At 36.8% G+C, this 20982-nt stretch overlaps 1 protein-coding gene across 1 annotated transcript; it reads left to right on the forward strand.

Annotated features, from left to right (window-relative positions):
• The first annotated feature begins 18533 nt into the window (after positions 1-18533).
• On the forward strand, positions 18534-19889 carry LOC129244342 (uncharacterized). The gene has a single exon (XM_054881961.1). The coding sequence runs from the start codon at positions 18534-18536 to the stop codon at positions 19887-19889; it is 1356 nt and encodes a 451-aa protein (XP_054737936.1).
• The last annotated feature ends 1093 nt before the right edge of the window (positions 19890-20982 follow it).

A 20982-nucleotide genomic window follows, 5' to 3' on the forward strand; every position in this document is an offset into this window, starting at 1 on the left:
TGTATGAAGAAGTGAATAACAAGTACCTAATATTGAAAAGTGAAATATCTTTGTTTAGTTTTTACATTTGTGGAAAAAATTGTTTTCTTTTTCTAAAGGGTAATTAAGTTTCAAGGGCCGGTGTTGATTTTAAATAAAATACAATTTCTTTAGGAAATTATTGTCACTTTTCCTTATTATGATAATATTAGTATGGTTCAATTACACATTAAACGAAATATCGGCCAAATGGTCGCCGCGGCCTCGGCGGCACACCTTTATCCGATGGTCTAAATTTTTGATGACGCTGAGGCATGATTGAGGTTCCATGCCGTTAATGTGCCGAATTATCTTATCCTTTAGCTCTTGAATTATCGACGTCCACCTTTTCTATCAAATGACTCCAAAGAAAGAAGTCCAACGGTGTCAAATCACATGATCTTGGCGGCCAATGGACATCACCGCAACATGAGATTATTAGGCCATCAAATTTTTCGCGCAAAAGAGCCAATTTTTCGTTAGCTGTGTGACAAGTGGCACCGTCCTGTTGAAACCACATATCGCCCACATCCATATCTTTAAATTTGGGCCATAAAAAGTTCGTTATCATCTCACGATAGCGAACACTATTCATAGTAACTGCCTGACTGGCCTCATTTTGGAAAAAATACGGCCCAGTGATGACGCCGGCCCATAAACCGCACCAAACAGTCACTCTTTGTCGGTGCATTGGTTTTTCCGCAATCACTCTTGGATTATCATTCGCCCAAATGTGGCAATTCTGCTTATTGACGAATCCACTGAGATGAAAATGTACCTCATCACTGAAGATGATTTTCTTCGAAAATTGGTCATTCACTATTGCCATTTCCTGCCACGATTCTGACCATTGATGACGCTTGAAATGGTCAAGAGGCTTTAGTTCTTGAGTCAATTGCACCTTGTAAGCGTGTAAATGCAAGTGTTTATGCATAATGTTCACCAACGACGAGCGTGACAGGTGCGATTGTTGGGCAGACTATCGCGAACAGCAGCAATACTTTCTGCAGCACGAGCTGTACGAGCATGCACTGGTGTTTCCACATCTCCTACAGACCCGGTTTGCTCAATCCTTTGCACAATTTTTCCGATTGTACGCACATTTGGACAATTAAATTGACCGAAAAAATCACGAAGTGTGCGATATGCATTTCGATTTGAACGCCCGTTTTCATAATAAGCCTGAATAACTTTAACGCGTTGCTTGATTGTGTATCTTTCCATGCTTCAAATTGAATTAGTCTTCGATTGAAAAATGTCGAATAAAATTCAGAAAACCCTTGACGTTTAGGTGTGGTTCATACTCAACATCGGCCCTTGAAATTTAACCACCCCTATTATGGAATAAAATTAGTGTATATTAACTTAAGAAAACTTTTTTTTTAGAAATTTTGTTTTCAAATTTTTGCAATTTTTTATCAAATATTTTTTAGTCACAATTTTTAAATTTTTTTAATCCAATTTTTTATACAAAATTTTCGAGAAATATTGGCATTTTATAAAAAACCACTCTCCCTCGGATTTTTTTAAATTTTTTGATGAAATATTTTTTTTAGTATACATTTTTTTAATTTTATTATTCAATATTTTTCGGTAAACATTTTTTGTCATTTTATATGAAACCAGTCTCAGATTTTTTTAAATTTTTTATCAAATATTTTTTTAATACATTTTATTCTAAATTTTTTTATCAAAATTTTTAAAATTTTTTTATCAAAATTTTTTAAATTTTTTTAATCAAAATTTTATTAATTGTTTTATTCAAAATTTTTAAAATTTTAAAATTTATTTTATGCTATTTATTTAAATATTAAAATTTTAATAATTTCTATATTCAAAATTTTTAAAATGGTTTTATTCAAAATTTTGCGAGAAACATTTTTTGTTTTTTAAATAAAACCACTCTCCCTCATATTTTTTTGTTCAATTTTTTATTCAACATTTTTTTAATTTTTTATTGAAAATTTTTCGGAAAACATGTTTTTGTCACTATGTAAAACTACTCACTCGGATTTTTTTATATTTCTTAACAAATATTTTTTTTAAATCCATTTTTTTTAATTTTTTTATTCAAGATTTTGCGGGAATAAGTTTTTGTTATTTTACGTAAAACCACTCTCCCTCAGAGTTTATCAAATTGTTTTATTAAATGGTTTTTAAATACATTTTATTCTACATTTTTTAAATTTTTTTACCAAAATTTTTAAAATTTATTTATTAAAAATTTTGACGGAAACATTTTTTGTTATTTTGTATAAAACCACTCTCGCTCAAATTTTTTTTTTAGTTTTTTTATTAAATATTTTTTAATACATTTTATTCTAATTTTTTAAATTTTTTTATCAAAATTGTGTAAATTTTTTTATTAAAAATTTTACCGATATCTAAAAAGAGGTTGTCAGTAACGTCGGTTTACTGACGATAGTTTAACGTGACAACATCATAAGAAAATATTTATGGAATGGTTGCATTTTTCAAAAGAAAATGTTAATTTTATTTGTTTGATAGATATTTTGTATGGATATAGAGGAGGAGGTAAATGGAATTGCAATGGAATAGGTGAAGTTACATTTACACAAAAGTGAAAAATTGCGAAACATTTATCAAATTCATGAGAGATATGTTCAATTTCGATTGTGCATCAGACGTTTATAAGTAAACAACACTAAGAGGCACCATCATCGATTTGCATTTTTCAAGACACATTACACTCGAAACACTCCCTTTCATTTCCTACTTTTCCTATCATCGTTCTATTCTCAACAGAGAAATGGTTCATTACCACGCACACAGAAAGAAGGCATATGCAAATACAAATATGTAAATTTATATACATATGCGCATAGATACATATTTATGTATGCTCACTAAAGTAGGAGAGAGCCAGATGCCGAACGTTGCCGAACGCGGGGGCCGTGTGCCTCTTTGTCTTGTCAAGCAAGGTAACGACGCATGAGCAAGATAACGACTAATGAGGAAGATAGCGACGCATTTTTTGGTGCGTGCAGCCGGCTAGATCGAGTTATAAAACGTTATCACGTCAAAATTTCCTATGAGGTAGCTGCGGTCAAATAGTCTAGGGGTCCCCCCCCCCCCTCTACTACAAAATTATTTTATTTTATTTACCAAAACCTCATTTTTATTAAAATCGCATATTTAAAGAACTGTATTTGAGTTTTAAATATTCTCTATAGCCGAAGAGAACAAAATCTTTTGCATAATACTTTTTTTGTGTATTTCCCTCCATGTATTAAGCTTCCCCATTTATATTCTTTAAATCATCATTTGATAAACAGAAAAAAAGCCTTTGTATTCCTTATCATTGCTTGTTTATTAGCCACCCTTGAAAACCGCAATCAAATGCTCAAATATTATCCTTTTACATTCCACCCGCATTCCGCTTCTGAATCTGACCCTTTTTTCTTAAGCTGCTGTACATGATTTTAAGCCAAAAATCGCCGTCACCGAGGAGTGTTAACAAATTATGTTATCATATCGGTTAAATTAATCTATATTATAGCACCTAAAGCCACAAATGGTTTTGCGAATACAATACAAAAGGCACCAAATACACTTCACGACAAAAACTAATAGCAACAGCAATAAAAATAAAAACCAAGAGAGGCATATCACAAGCGAAAAAGTGTAGGAAAAAATTTGAAAAAAAAAAATAAAAAAAGACATAAAAGAGTTCCAACTGCAGTGGCAGGCATATAAAACCACATTTCAGCGGCGGCATTTTAGGCTTAATTGGAAGACAAATAAAAACTGTGCAGTGAAAAATTTAAATCCCTTTATTTTCGGAGATAAGAGAGGTCAGTGTGCCCAAAAATATGTGAATAGGCTGGAAGGGAAAGTATGCCAGCAATATGTGTACGTATACGAACTAATGAGGACGAATATATTTTATGGAGTTCTGTGAAATTTGTTCTAGGCATAAAGGCATTCTGAGACTGACATTTAATGTAAAAACAAAATGAGAATTGGGAAAAGAGAAAAGCGAAATAAATAAATTCTCAGTAAGAGCTAATATAGAAATTATATAAAATGTTTCAGCTCATTGTACTTTGTTAGTCACCCCACTCTTTGGACTTCACAAATTATTGAAAGTATCTGCTTTCTTAACTACAAAGCCTTCGCTAGCGTTTTTTCTAGTCTAAAAATAAACTGAAAGTATAATAAGTAAAATTTTCCGCTTGTTCGAAAAAAGTGTTGAAGCACTGAATACCTCGCATAGAACGAAATGGAGAACTTTGTAGAGATGTTCAGCTCATATTCAAAGAAAGATCAAATAGATACACTTAAAAGCGCAGACGACCTCTTTTCTATTTCTATCTAATGCATTATTTGAGACCTTAGCATTTTAATTACCTCATACAAATTTATAAAAAAAAATTCGCTGTTAGTGGTCGCTTTTGCAAAAATGTTGTATAAAAATTGCAATATAATGCAATTTTCGGAAGGCTTAAAAATTCTTGGTTTTGAGTTCGCTGATCTCGATTTTGACATATTTTTTTTCGAAAGTCAAAATGAAGGTCCATTAATTTTCCAATGTTTATTAATTTATTTGAATGCATTTTTTCGGCGTATTGATTAAAAAAAATTTAATTAATATAAAAAATTTTAAATTGCGGAAGATTTTGTTTGAAAATTTTCAGTAATTCTATTAAGTTGAAAAATTCTGTTAAACATTTTTTTGATAAAATTTAAAAGTGGTGAATTTCAAAAATTTACTAAAAAATTTAGAAGGCAAAATATTTTTTGTTGTTTTTAATTATTTTAATAATTTGAATTAATTGAGTTTACTGATCTTAGAATGCATCTCATAGTCCAAAATTTTACACAGCTAAATTATATTATTTTTTATGCAAAATAGTGAAAGATTTTGTGTGAAAATTCATTAAATATTTCAGACCGTTAATTTCAAAAATTTACTAAAAAAAATTATGATGGCGAATTATTTTAATTATTTTAATTTCGAGGTAGCTTATTATATTATAGAAATGCTGTTAAGATTCAATAATGCTATACAGGGTTGCCCATATTCGACGGACCCATCTTTTGACAGAGACGTCAGATCGCTTAATGACATATCGCGTTAGAAGTGTCAGTCTAAGCAGATGTTTACCATGGAACAGTACACGCCACGCGAGCGCTCCCAAATTGTTGAAATTTACATTCAACAAAAGAAGTCAAAAGAAGAAGAACCAAATCATCATGTCCGATGAGGCTCATTTCTTATTGAATGGGACGATAAACAAGCAAAATTGCCGTATTTACGCCACTGAAAATCCTCACGAAATTCAAGAGGTACCTCTTTACGACGAAAAAGTCATTGCTTGGTGCGGCGTTAGTGCGAAAACGATTATTGGGCCGTTTTTTCTTCGAAAATGAAGATGGTCAAGCGGTTAGCGTCAATCAGGAGCATTATCGCGATATGATAACCACTTTTGTGATGCCAATTATTCGTCGAAAGCGTATGAGGCAGTTCTGGTTTCAACAAGACGACGCTCCACCGCACACAGCTCGCACCACAATCGATTTTTTGAAGACATTGTTTCCTCGTCGTTTGATGTCGAAAAATGGCGATTTTGACTGGCCACCGCGTTCGCCCGATATAACGCCACCTGACTTCTTCTTGGGGCGATATTTAAAATCAAAGGTTTATATTAATAAGCCAAAGACCATGGAAGAGCTCAAGAGCAACATCTGTGAGGAAATAGCCGCTGTTCCAGCCGAAATGTTAGCTAAAACTATGGAAAATGCTGCAAAACGGGCACAATACGCCGTACAGGCTCAAGGTGGCCATTTGAGAGATATTATATTCAAAAAGTGATGTCAACAAATCTACTTGAACCAAATAAAAAGATTATTATCGTCAACATCAAAAAAATTGTGTTTTTCTTTGATTTGAAAAAAAGAAAACACATGGGTCCGTTTAATATGGGCAACCCAGTATAGCGAAATTTCGTTTAATTCATCATTTCTCAAAAATCGAATCGAAATTATTTTCAGCCGCGTCTATGCATTTCTACGTAAATTTCATATCTCATCCTCTTTCCCCCACTTTAAATTTTGGCTTTTATAGATTGATTTCTGAAATATTTGGGCTTACAATTACACGAAGCAAACTTCGTCAGATGCTCGACAAATTAACGATTTTCAAAAATTTTTTTTTGCTAGTCAATTGCTTTATTTTCCAAAATAAACACATAGCATTAATACATTATGTTTCGACTTGATTTTAGCAAAATTTAAAAAATTAACATAATAATTGTAAAAGTTATAGCTGTTTGTGTGGAGGTCGTATCTCCAGAAGTTCCTTGTGGTGATCATCATAAGTCCCTGGAGATTCATCTAAAACCAATCGGTCAAGAGAAATTAATTTTGACGTGATAACGTCATATAATTCGTTGTAGCCAGCTGCACGTACAAAAAATGCGTCGTTATCTTGCTCATGCGTCTTTACCTTGCTTGAACTGCAAGCGAGAGCGCCGTACGAACGGCAAAGAGGCAAATCGGCCACCGCGTTCGGCAACGTTCGACATCTGGTTCTCTCCTACTTGAGTGAGCATATATGTATATGTATGTATATGCGCATATGTATATAAATTCACATACTTGTATTTCCATATGCCTTCTTCCTGTGTGCATGGTAATGAACCATTTCTCAGTTGAGAATAGGACGATGATAGGAAAAGTAGGAAATGAGAGGGGGTGTTTCGAGTGTAATGTGTCTTGAAAAAGGCAAATCGATGATGTTGCCTCTTAGAGTTGTTTACTTATTAACGTCTGATGCACAATCGAAATTGAACATATCTTTCATGAATTTGATAAATGTTTCGTAATTTTTCACTTTTGTGTAAATGTAACTTGATCAATTCCATTGCAATTCCATTTACCCCCTTCTCTATATCTATACAAAATAGCTATCAAACAAATAAAACTAAAATTTTCTTTTGAAAATTGCAACCATTCCATCAATATTTTCTTATGACGTTGTCACGTTAAACTATCGTCAGTAAACCAACCTAACAGATAACCTCTTTTTTTATTAGATAATTTTATGCTCGATCGAGGCTTTGTTGTCAATATTAACAATATGGCGGAAATATGGAGGACATATTTTGCAGATTTTGTAGAAAAAAACCGACAATTAATTGTTTAAAAAAAAACCAAAATTAAAAAAAAAAAATCCTTCGATTTTTATGTTTTTCAAAAGCAGTATACATTTTCTTAAAATCTACCAAGCGGTTTTTAAGTTACAGGGATCACCAGATCTAAAATCATAGTTTCCCGAAAAACGCATTTAAAGTTTTGCTATCGATTCCGGAGCTCCCGGGCGTTAATTGTTGAATAACTCGAAAAGTATTTGTCGGATTCACTTCAAATTTCCATGCAATCTTTTTAATATATTAGACTTTAAGAAAATACAAAAAAATTAATCAAATTTTTTGAAAAGTCTGACTACGCCTAACACGTTGTACAGACTTCGCTCTGTTAGAACAAATTTTCGCTAAGATTGGTTCCATTACTGATTGCTGCCATCTGATTACTTCTAATTATATTTATATATACATAATTGGCGCGTATACCCTTTTTGTTTGTTCGGCCAAGCTCCTCCTCCTACAGTTTCAAGCCTACTCCGAACGGAAGATATTTTTATGAGGAGCTTTTTCATTGCCTGCCGAGGGGCGACCGCTATTACAAAAATGTTTTTCTTAATTTGGGCTTTCACCAAGATTCGAACCGACGTTCTCTCTGTGTATTCCGAATGGTAGTCACGCCCCAAGCCATTCGGCTACGGCGGCCGCCGATTACTTCTCATTGCTGTGTACATTATTCGGTCCGCTATTGTTATTCTATTCTCAGCTTGAGGTTGTGCGTCAAGTGCATCAAGGCTAATCGAAAAACAAGTAAAATCAGTTAGAAGAGCACTCAATGATATTCGACAAAATGATGAATCTATGGCTTAAAATGATAGTTGTACAACTAAAATTTATATTCTGGACCAGCCGCAAGCCTTCGAAGCCTAGCGCTGCTTTAGTTTTAGTTTATATTACAGTAGAGCGTCGATTATCCGAAAGCCGGTCATTCGAAACGTCGGTTAACCGAAAAGAAACATGACGCCTTTTTCGGATATAAAGAATAAAAAAAGTATGTGCAAATGAAATAGAAGCGTTTAACACAAATGACTCAGAGAGCGAAGCAAGGGAACGTCATGATTTTGGCATTTTCCGTGCCTTCATCGATAGCATGCTATATTTAGAACATGATTCATAGGTATTGACAGCTTTGTACATATGTACATACTTGCTTTCTGTCACGCACTTTATGAATTTAAGTTAGTATCGCAGTTCCTAAATATAACAGCGTCGGTGGTGTTATCGTGCGCGAAACGAACGCGCATCGAACGCGCATCCGACGCCGACAGTTTTGTTTGGGCAATCTCTCATTAATTTCAGGATGGACACTCAAGTATTTATCGAGTGGTATGACGCTGTATTCATTCCAGAGGTTAAAAAACATCAGATAGAAACTAGATACACTGGAAATGTTTTATTAGTGATTGATACTTCTCCAAGTCATCCCTCAAACCTTTCACTTGAGAGAGAAGATGGAAAATTTAAGGTGATTTTTTTGCCACCCAATGTTACCTCAGTCGTTATACCTAGGGACCAGGGGGTGTTCGAAGCCTTCCAATGTTACTACAGAAAAGCGTTGCTTCGTAGTGTCCTAATCGGCCAAGAGGAAGATAAAACAATTCTTGAAATCTACAAAGGTATTAACTTGAAGGATACTGTTTACATGGCAGCATAAGTGTGGGCTTATGTAAAAGCGACTACTCTAAAGAAACCCTGGAATAAGCTTTTTCCAGCAGTTGAATCCGAAGCTAGCCTTACATCTGAAGAACCAACAAATGAAAACTTTGTTTCAGAAATGGTTGAGTTGATGAAAGAGGTTTCATGATTTGAAGAATGTGAACAAGAAAACGTGCATGAATGGCTAGAATTTGACGAGGATGATCCTGGCTACGAATTGTTGACAGACGACGATATAATAGGTTCAAGTTCCTGAAGATGTCGACGATGAAGACGAAATTAGTGATGACATCCTCTCAGCTGAAAAATGTGAATGAAATGATTTGAGACTGCTATTAAATGGTTGGGACACCAAGACGAATGCGATTCTGTGCAGTCTTTAAAATGCCTAAGAGATTTGGCGGCGAGTCTCAAAACTTAAGCAAACAAATATGTTCGACTTTTTTTTTAGATTAGTTTTGTACTATTAAAAAATGTTTAGACATATGCATTTATGTACCGCGTGTGCAATCCCTACTTAAACGTGTATGTGACTATTCATAATATGTACTGTACTCTAGTGTATCATTAAAAAGCATTACATACATAATATGTATTCCTAATCCAATGACATGTTTTATTACGCTACCCTCAACAAAGAACTGGAATTTCGCAAATGTTCGTTTATGCGAAAAATCGATTATCCGAACACCCTCTGCACCAATTGTTTCGGATAATCGGCGCTCTGCTGTATAATTTAAGAGTGAATAGGAAAAATGTGTCATTTCTATAAAAAGAACACAAACTAAGTTTGTTTACTAGAAGGAAATTTTACAAGAAATGTAGCTTTATACTTAAATCAATGCCACTTTGTAAATTAATTCAAATATTTGTAAAAGGTCTTTTATGAATTAATGAATTATAAGTACAGAATACAAAATAAAATTTTATTACAAAAAAAAGAAAAAAAAAAAATTAAAAAAAAAATATTTCTGACTTCAACTCTAATGTTTGGACGATATTTAAATAAAGCAAATTTTTTGTCAACCTTTTGCCTCTGCATTTCGCAGGCATCATCCACGCACTCTTCAGACACTTCGAAAAAAAAAACCAATTCACATACAACTTATTCCCAGCTTTTGTAGCTAATCCTCCGCAATGACAAAAACTCACCACAAGGCCACTCAACAGCAGCCACAATCATTTGTCAACAGTAAATTTTCGGTTATTTAATTTATATTCGAGTATTTAATTCAAAATGGTATTAGCTTAAATTGTCCACTTTCAAGTTGATTACCTTAAATTACTGAGCAAATCTCCAAATAATATATAAACTCATTATTTAAAGGCATTAACTGTAAACCAAAAGCGAAATCCCCAAAATTTAAGCAACTAAATCCTTTAAACTTTATGAAAGGCGAGTGAGACTAAGCGAATGAACATGGAATGCATAAAATCAGACAAAAATGAGGACCCAACTCAACGCCATACCAAATACATTAAAAACCACGCAGTGCCATCGAGGACAGTCGAACCTTCGAAAGCTGACCCTGGCTAAGTAACGCACAACAGCCAGCAAAAGTGAGTGAGGAAGAAATTGCGGTTTTTCATTGCCACATGCGCACAGACACCACATCGCACACACACCACACACATACATACGAGTACATACACACACTCACAATGCCAGCTAGCATTTAATTAACTTACTGTAATTAAGCTGATTTTGTGGAAGTGGAAAAGGAGAGGCTAGATATGCAGTTGAACTAAGCTTAACGAGGATACTCGCACAGCGAAGTGAATGAAAACGTAAATAGTTTTAAATTTATCAGCATTTTCAATTTTAATCCATTATTACTATTAAACCCAAAAACTGTGAATATAATAATAATAACAACAACAGCAGCAGTAGTTGAGAGTGAGAGCACAATAACAAAATCGCTGGTAGACAATAAATTTTCAATGAAAAACAAACCGAAAGTGGATATTAAGCGTGATAAAAGCGATAACGTGGCTGATGGCGATGTCGATGTCGATGATGGTTATGGTGATGGTGATGATGATGAGAATGCGAATGTCCAGAATGGCGCATGAGAAGTGGTTAAAGACATCCTATGCCATCATTTGCTTTTGCGTTACCTGTTGGAAATTTGGTCACCACAGGACAAGAAAATTGCAGCAGATTTTTGATTTAATAAAAATCAGAGGCTAAAAATAGGCGGGTGCAGGGTATAGCAACTTAGTCTGACCAATGAAACTGTTGAATAATTTTTAAAATATTTTGAATAGCTTTTAAAATATTTTGAATAATTTTTAAAATTTTTTGAGTGTTTAAGCAAGCTGAGTGTTTTTATCATATTTTTGCTTAGTTAATTTAGAAAACCAATATCGACTTTTATTATTATTGTGAAGGGAGTCAGCACTCCGACTTCAAACCTGATATGATTTTTGTGCCCTCTTCATGCATTCAGAGTATTTCTCTGAGCCCAAATTCTTCAACTAATTTTAGTATTTCCCCTATTTTCTAGTTTCGAGTTCTATTTCTTTCGCTGGTAAAATGTGTTTAATCAGGCACTTATGCCGCTTATGCATCAACGTTGGACACCTGTTGGTGGTTTCATCTCCCGTCCATTACAACCTTCAAGTGCCATTAGAGTGTATTTTGAGGTTAGTAAGCTGATAATTTAATTTACAAAGCCCTGTCCGAATTCACTTGATGATGCTCAAATGATTCTTATTTAATTCCATACAACTTTTAAATCGGCTCAAGCAAAAGCTACCCATCATTAATTTTGATTGACCCAGTATAAACTTCCTGAATAAGAGAGAAGAACTTAACTTTTTCTAGGCCAAAAAAGGTTATGAGCCTATAAATGGGGAGGCTACCCGTTTCGTGTCTAATTTATCTGCCAGTTCGTGGCTCTGTGTGCCCTAAAGCCCATAGGATACTCTCCTGATCGTTCTTTCTTAAGATATTCAGCTTGTCAAGATATTCCAGCTCCACTTTTGATGTAACCTGGAAAGAGTTGAGAGACCGTCTGGTTATCAGTAAGAATATCTATGTTTGAGTGGTTGTATCATAGTTGCATTCACGGTTGAAAGTGCGCGCATCTGTTGCGTTGATTTGCACTCGAATATACTAGTGCACTTGCTTAGCTCTTTCGAGTATTTTTTCCCCCGCTCCGCAGACACCTGTCAGTGCAAATTCCACGCTGAAGGATTCGTCAGTGTGGTATGTTGTCATATTTTCGTTTATCTCTTTGGTTTTAGATAACCCTTCAAAATTTTTATTAATGCGAAGTTCAGTCTTGCCGCGCTTAAAAAAAACTGAACATAGATAACGTCATGCCCCATACCAGGCAGATATCAGTGGTTAGTTTAATAAGAATTTTAAACTTTTGATGAACGCCTGAGCTTATGGTACCTTTGATCCCTTCTCGCTTGATATGGGTAAGAATGTGAAGAAGTATGAGTTCTGGAATATCAATTAAGTTCCGGATTTTATTGGTAAGACAAGACCTGGCTCTTATTTTTTGCCATTTACTCTAACTTATGCCAGGCTCCAGTGCAAAGAAGGAGACAAAGAGCGAAATGTTCTATGATATCATTAACATGACGTTTACTCTTAAAAATTCTCGCGATCTCCCGACAAGTACTAGATTAGCCAAGTCAAAGCCCCCTTAGGCAATGCAATTCTTGGGGCCTCTTTTCTATAGAAATTTTAAATATGACTTTGTAGTTTATTTAAAATAAAGAAATAATATTGCCATAGAGGATGCAATCTTCAAACTAAATGGGTTCCTACCCTACACACCAGTATTAATAATTGGCGCCTGCTGCTGATGGAAAAAGTCAATTGTTGCACGAGCAGTGTGACATGTTAAGCCGTTTTATTTTGTACCACCGATAAACGTTGCTTTGGTCCAAAGTAGCTTCTCTGTATGACACAATCAACATTCGTAATGCATTCGCGCACTTAATTTCGTTTTTCACACAAAATTTGATACAGGTTGTTTGGTCCATCTTTTTGAGTAGATTAAAATCAAAGACGAGCCGAAAGACGTGCAAGCAAAGCAGCTATAATCAATTAACTGAACATTCAAAATGGCCGAACTCATCGGCATGAGTGAGAGACATGAGTACCAACATATCGCCACAAAAACATCCAAAATTCAAATATACGTAACCTTTCCGACTTTCAGATGGTGCAGTAGTATTTCGTGAATGATTTGATATTTATCGATGTCCAAAGAGGGGCAATTCTGTTTGTTTATGGCGTCAAAGAGTGTTCAATTAGCCTCATGGGTCATTAAAATTATCGTAGTATAACTCATCAACTATTTTCAATCTACAGTGAGACTATTTCGGCTCGTTCTACGAGTGTAGGTATATGGATAAATGCATGTATGAGATTAGATTTAACGGAGATTTAGAACATCAATACCCTGCTGAAAAGTTTAGCCTGGTTTTCATGTTGGGCTGTGCCATTTTTTGGCTAAATCCTGTTCTGTTACTTCTCAAATTTTTTCTAAATTTCCTGTCCCAGAGTAGTCTGGGCAACATTTTGCTAAAACCAAAAGCATTTTGAGTGTGCCCTGCTAGCTTGATTACCCGATTTGGAATATTGCTGTGTTGCATTACTCAAGAGTGACAAAAAGAAATTAGTAACTCTATAGCACTTTTTTGTAGAGAACTTTTAAAACTCATATCTTCGTTGCTATACTAGCTTTGAATAATTAATAGCTGACCTTGCTGAATAATATTCCACTGTTCAGGCCTCACCCACCTCATAGGAGCTACAGTTCGTTTGCTCTGCAAGCCTCATTTTACTCCTATGCCATCTTAGGCTGCATAGAACTGCCGTACCTGGTAAGCAGTAAAAGTTTTTATACTCTTCCAGTTAAGTTCTAGAAGTCGCTCGGTTGTACTCCGAGGAAGAGCCTTTAACGTATTTGCTTAACAAGCGACAGTGGGAGCCTATTAAAATTACCCATATTTCTTCTTTAAAAATATATTTTTTTTGATATTTCAAAAATATAGGCTTTTAAGAATATACTGTCAAATTTTTGAAAGGATATTCCCAGTATTTTCGATTCTACCGCCGGCTAACAAGTAGAGTCAGATTCGTTACGCGGCGGCATCAATGGTCGCATTGTTCGGCGCGCAGCGGCTTTAAATTTAAAAACACCAAAACTCTTCAACCGAATCGTCTGAAATTTTAATATGTTGTTCACAACATCAATGGCTATCGCCTGTATTAGAATTATATTATTATTTCAATTATTTCGTATTTTTAGATTAAAGAACTGAAGAACCCCCCGATTTTTAGAGTGTCAAATTCAAAACCGCGCCATTTTGTCAATTTTTTATTTTTTATTCTAATACGGGACATAGCTACAGGTACATTCTGACTAATAATTTTTCTGGTTTTTGTGTTTCAGATAAATAGAAAAGCCAAAAAAGGACAACACTGCCAGGCCCAATTTCACATTTGTATGTAAAAGAAGTTAAATAAAAAGCCTAACAAATTTAAATATCGTTTCTCATTTTTTTATTCTAAAAAAGTCCTAAAAATAGCCTACATTTTCGAGCCCTAGACCACCGGGACCCCTTAAGAGTTTTGAACTACAACATTTGAGAGTTTCGCAAAAAGGCTCCACTCCATGCAGATGTCGTTAGACTCCACTTTTCATAAGGCCGTTAGACTTTACGCTGTATTCAAGCACTTCTTGCTCTGAAACTCATTACAAGATCACCTTTTAATGGATTCGGAATCAATTTGGAAAGGTTTTCGGTCGAACACAAGACGCAATGCCATTTTATGTGAATCTAGAGTTTTTAAAATAGTTGGACTATCTTCTTTGAAATGCACTCTGGGCCTGTTTATTTTTCTGCGAAAGCTTTAAGGGTCACTAATATATATATAATTGACGCGTACACCCTTTTTGGGTGTTTGGCCGAGCTCCTCCTCCTATTTGTGGTGCGCGTCTTGGTGTTGTTCCACAAATGGAGGGACCTACAGTTTCAAACCGACTCCGAACGGCAAATATTTCTATGAGGAGCTTTTTCATGGCAGAAATACACTCGGAGGTTTGCCATTGCCTGTCGAGGGGCGACAGCTATTAGAAAAATGTTTTTGTGATCTAGTACTTCCATAATCAAGCATTCATCCAGCCGTATATCATTCAGAACCTGGGTTCCTTCAGCCGTGGGTGGTAATTTGCGAAATATAATTTCGGGCAAATGATATTCCAGAACTTGCCCTCGAACGTCAGGAAAATAATTATTTTGTGGCTCAAGTGATTCTTATAAAAAGTGGCTCTTATATGAAATAAATCGATGCAATGCTTGGTTGGACGCGTAGTTTTCTATTTGATATTTCATAAGTCAATTGAGAAGTGGTGACTTGTGCTGAAAGAGTGAAATAATCCCTGAAAGCAAAGATTTGCAGTTACTTACTCAAATGATTCTTTATAAGAAACTCAGCTTAAATTTCGTTCAAGGCATTTGTCGTTAAAAACCTTCGACTCAAATGATTCTTCAAAAGAAACTCGACTTCCATTCTCCCATTTAATTTTTTTGCTTTCAAGCAGTCGCGGTTTCTTCTTTAAGCTACACAAAATCTCAGAAAAATTTTTTCATAAAATTATTTTAAGACATTTAAGTATCTAAATAATCTAAAATTCTAAATGCTTACAAATTCCTAAAGGGTTCATTTTAAAGTCGCTAAAGGAACCTATATTTTGCAATAAAGACAAGGAAAGCAGGGGTATGCCAGAACCTGCACAAAGGCCAAGAAGGAACCAAATATATGCAATATAAATAAGTGATGGGAGGTCTGTAGTTATGGGAGAGGAGCGCAGCGTGAGGACGCTGCGAAAGGATGACTTAAGCTGTGGGACATAATGACGCTTATTGCTTTTTAACACAATTTTAATCCTTGCCATAAAATGCAACACTAATTACCGTTAATACAAGCGCACTTCGAGCACCCGAAATAAATACAACAAAAACACCAACACAAACATAGACGCAGACAAACACCGAAGCATAAATACCCATACATAGAATATGGCAGCCAGACCGCAGAAGTGAATAAAAAAAGGTGGCAGTGAATGAAAGATGAAAGGATGAGAAGGAAGAAAGAAACAAAGACGTGAAAAAATAAAGCACAATGAGTAAATGGGAAAGAGTAACAAAATTGGTTAGCAAGAAGCTGTGAAATGAGCAAAGTGGTAACGCAAAAAACAAAAAAAAAAACTAGAAAGCCGAAAATACTACAGTCTCAGGCAGATGCTGGCAGATGTGGAGACGAACAAAAAACCAAAACAGCCAGCCGTTTATGCGAAAGAGAAAGGCAAACATTAACCCACTTTATTAAAGCTATGCCATAATTTATGATAATAATGCAATAGCAACAATAACAATAGCACACAAAAAAAAAAAAAAACAACAACAAATACAACTACGCACACTAAAGACAATTAGACCAAAAACAAAGCAGCGATGAGAGGGCAACTCGTGGAGCTTCGTGAAGTACTGGTAGGCGTTGATGAAAATGAAAGGCGCAGCAAATGAGTTTACAATAGCAACAACTGCAACAATAACGAGTAGCTCGATAAACAAACAAGCCGACGAAGTGGTAAATGAGCAGCGCTAAGTGGCTTATTTTGGACGGAAGCTGGGTTATTTTGCATAGAAATTTTCTTATGTATACGTACGTGTGTGTGTGTGTATGTATGTGTGTATTTATATTATATATGGCATTTTTGGCACTGCTTTCAGGCGCATTTGCTTATGCAAACAATGCGGCTGCTTTTGGTTTTTGGTGATTCTTAGTTTTTTTTTTACTATTTTCTTTTTTTTTAATTTGTTTCTATTCTCGCTTCCTTCGTCTTCAGCTATTTGAACACTGCGCACTTGACATAACAAAGCTGCGGCGGTCAATGTAAACACTTTTCATTCTCAAAACAGACTTTCTAGCTGCTTAAGTTCGGTTATTCTCAACAGGGATAGGAAGCTGTTATGTTGGTGTAGATGACCGAAGCTTTTGTTGTGGTTGGATTTTATTTTTTAGCATTTTTGGTTGCTCATTCATTTGCCAAGTCCAATATGAGTTTATTCCAAGCGATTAATTTAATGTCAGGGCTTAGCTAATTTTCATTGTTTGAGGGAGAGCAACTTTTGTTTTTGGTGGGTAAAACTTGAATTGAAGCTTTCTTATGAATGAAGTAGATTTTCGCTTGAAGATTGCCAGTGAGCTCTAATTGACAGATAATACTTTAATTAGGGTGAGTACACAGCGAGTGTGATTAGGCAGTTGTGTGTGGTTTGGGAAAAATGTGCGAGCACAGTTGTTTGCCCATTTAAAAAAAAGAAAAAAAATATTTTGTTCGAACTTCAGAAGCTTGGCTGATTAAGGGAAATTTTAAATAAATTTAAGAATTTTTAATTAGAATTAAATTAAATTAACAATTTAAAAAAATTCACCAGTCTTGAAACTGACCTCTAATTCAAGTCTAAATGGCGACAAGTAAAAAAAATAATAATTTAATATCTTATTTTATGGTTGGAATGGCCTCGAGCTTACAAAATAAAGATACGAAAATTACGGAGGGGTTTCATTAAGTACCCGTGTAAGTAATGAAGGCCCCTTTTTTCAGCATAGTCGCTGTCTAAGATTATGAAGTTATTTAAACTATGTCATTTGAATTACCCTGCTGTTTTCCTTTACTATTATCTATTCTTTATTTTTGCTGTTTACTGTTCGCCCATTTGTGGCTCTCTCTTTTTTAATTTGGGCGTGGAATAAAGTGGATGTGCTATAAGCCAAGCTCAAGATTTTTCACTAAACATTTTTTGGTGCCTCCTGTGAGGATGATAAATTCACTATAACATCAGCTTAATTCACACGATTACGGTGCACAAAGGCTTCGCGTTGGATTAGGCCTGATTTCCTGGATAATTGCAGATAACTTATTCGAGGTTGGAACATGTCGGAATTAAATCTACGCCAGTTCCATGCGGCCGCTATTTTGCGGATGTGTGACCAGACGAAAGAGGCGAAGGCTGGTGACCTCAAAGTCACTCAAATTGATCAGCGTATAAAATCTGCTCCCGTCCATTTTGATCGGATGCTCACAAATCATGAGGCTTTGGTTGCCGCAGCCAAGGAGGAGGAAAAACACACTCCGTCTTCTAAAGTCTAACCTCGCCACAACTGATGATGGTAACTGTCAACACTGTAGATGTTCACACAAAGTTATGCGTTGTCCGGTGATTCTAGCTTTGAAACCAGAGCAACGTTTTGAAGCTTTAAAGCGATCAAACCTATGCTTTAACCGTTTGCGGTCCGGGCATTCATCCAAGCATTGTTCCTCTGGTAACTGTCGCCAGTGCGGCCACAGACATCATACTATTTTTTGCCGCCACAAATCACAACAATCTATTTCAAGCAACGAGGTAGATTCTTCCGTGGCTAAGCCAGACATAATATCCAATCCACCATCATTATGACTAGCAAGCAATACAATCGTTACTAGCGTCGAAAAGGGAAGCCAGACTGTTCTATTAGCTACAGCACGTGCCCACGTCATCGGCATGGATCTCAAGCAACGGGTGTCTCGTGTATTATGCGATCCTTGATCTCAAGTAAGTCTGATCTCGGAATGTTTGGCTAATGGTTTGGGTCTTTATAGGAGCAAGTGTGAGATTATGGTGGAGGGGATTAGTGGAGTGGCATGTTCGAGGACCAAGGGTAGCGTCCGATTTACGATAAAAAGCATTTTTTCTAAATTCGAACTGGACATTCATGCATTGGTTATTGGTTCGATTACTTCAGTTACACCAGCGGTCAGTGTCGATATTGGGCAATGGAGACATTTGGCAAATCTCCAATTGGCATACCCATATTTTGGTACTCCGGGTCATGTTGATGTACTTCTTGGTGCTGATGTCTGGGGCTCGATTGTAGAAGGGGATGTCATACATGGAGGGTATGATGAACCTCACGCACAGCTTACCCGACTTGGTTGGGTTGTATTTGGGCCAGCGTCCGTTCAGGGCCATTCTAGTACAACAGTTGGCAATTATTGCGCGCAGATTAGAGACGAGTCTTACTTGGAGGATCTCATTTGTAATTTTTGGAAGCTCGAAGAAGTACCGGTGACAACTAAGAGCTCGGATGATGAATGCGAGCGGTTCTTTGCCACTACACACCAACGTATGGCCGACGGACGCTATGTTGTGAGATTGCCATTCCGTCAAGATGGTCAACCGTTAGGCGACTCTTACGTCAACGCTCGACGTCAGTTCTCGCGTTTGGAGCGACGTCTGGCTGCTGATCCGGACATGCATGCAAAATATATAGCGTTTATGAGGGAATATGAGTCCCTTGGCCATATGGAAAGAGTTGTTCAGCCAGTTGTTCAATCCGGATGCTATTATATTCCCCACCATGCTGTATTGGGAAAATTTAGAGTGGTGTTCAATGCATCCGCTCCTACCTCCAACGGGCTTTCGCTTAACGATATCCAACTGGTTGGATCCGCCATTCAAGATTCGTTAATTAACATTATCCTCCGCTTCCGACGCTATGCCATCGCGATCACAGCCGATGTGGAGAAGATGTTTCGCCAGGTTCTCGTGGCACCACAAGACAGAGACTTTCAGGGTATACTTTGGCGTGAATCTCCATCAGAGGAAGTAAGTACTTACCGGCTGTCTACTGTCACGTGTGGCATGGCATGCAGTCCTCATAATGCGATAAGGGCTATGCATCAGTGTGCGTACGACAGCTTCGACAAGATTCACAATCGCAACATGGGCATCCAAGCGCGAGAATCCATTCTCTCATCCTTCTACGTGGATGATTTCCTCACCAGTTGTAGCACCGTCGAAAGTGCTATCACTTTAGCAACGAATATCGACACCATTCTGAGAGCTGGAGGCTTTAAGTTAAGGAAGTGGAATTCTAATGACGCCGCCGTATTGATTCCATTAGGGAAGGGCTTATCACCTACGGAATGCCCTATTGATGCATCAATTGCCTCTGTGTTAGGTTTGCGATAGAGTCCAGTCGACGACATCCTGCTGTTCAACGTGGAACTCAAGCAACTCGGCGGTGTATACACAAAGCGCAGTGTGCTCAGCGAGGTGGCGAAGTTGTTTGACCCAACAGGATTCTTGTCACCCGTAGTGGTGGTGGGTAAGATATTTATTCAAACTCTTTGGTCCGCAGGTATTGATTGGGATACTGCTCTAACAACGGAATTACGCGAAATTTGGCTAACATTTCGCAATGACCTTACTGCTCTCAACATGCTTCGAATACCTCGTTGGCTTGGGATGAAGGAAGGGTCGACTACCACGCTTTATGGGTTCTGCGATGCCAGCCAAAAGGCATATGCTACCGTGGTGTACGCTCGAACAACGAATTCTCAGGGGGACGTTCACGTAGCTTTAATTACGGCCCGAACCAAGGTGGCACCCCTAAGAGGAGCCACTATACCTCGCTTAGAGCTATGTGCGGCACAGTTACTAGCTGAGACTCTTCGAAACGTCCGAAGTGCATTAGGATTAGTCGACCAAGTAGCATCTTTGTGGTCAGACTCGACTATCACCCTCTGTTGGTTGCGAAAGCAGCCTGAGACGCTTAAACCCTATGTATCAAATAGGGTCCGGCAAATACAAGAGTTAACTTTGAAGGATGAATGGCATTATGTACGTTCATCGCAAAACCCAGCGGATTCCGCTAGTAGAGGCATATCTGCTTCAGAACTTTTGGACCACCATTTATGGTGGAGTGGTCCCAGTTGGCTACGGGATGACACAATAGATCCCACCTGTCACCCTAACCTACGTGATTGCGATGAAGCTGTAGTAAATAGCGAGAGAAGGGTACAGTGTTTAGCCGTCACAGTCACTCATTTAACATTGACAACGCGACGTTTAGACGGGGAAATTATTCCGCTTACAGATCGATTCAGCTCGTTAAAAAAACTTATACATACTACGGCGTTAATACTGAGGTGGCTTCCTCGAAGTCGGAGTTTTCGCCGTTCCACAATTGACCCCCAGGAGATGGAGACGGCGTTAGAATGGCTTATGAGGATCGATCAAATGAATGCGTTTCCGAAAGACATTAGGTGCATACAGGGTGGGT

This window comes from Anastrepha obliqua, chromosome 4 (assembly GCF_027943255.1).
Source record: "Anastrepha obliqua isolate idAnaObli1 chromosome 4, idAnaObli1_1.0, whole genome shotgun sequence".
Lineage (NCBI taxonomy): Eukaryota > Metazoa > Arthropoda > Insecta > Diptera > Tephritidae > Anastrepha > Anastrepha obliqua.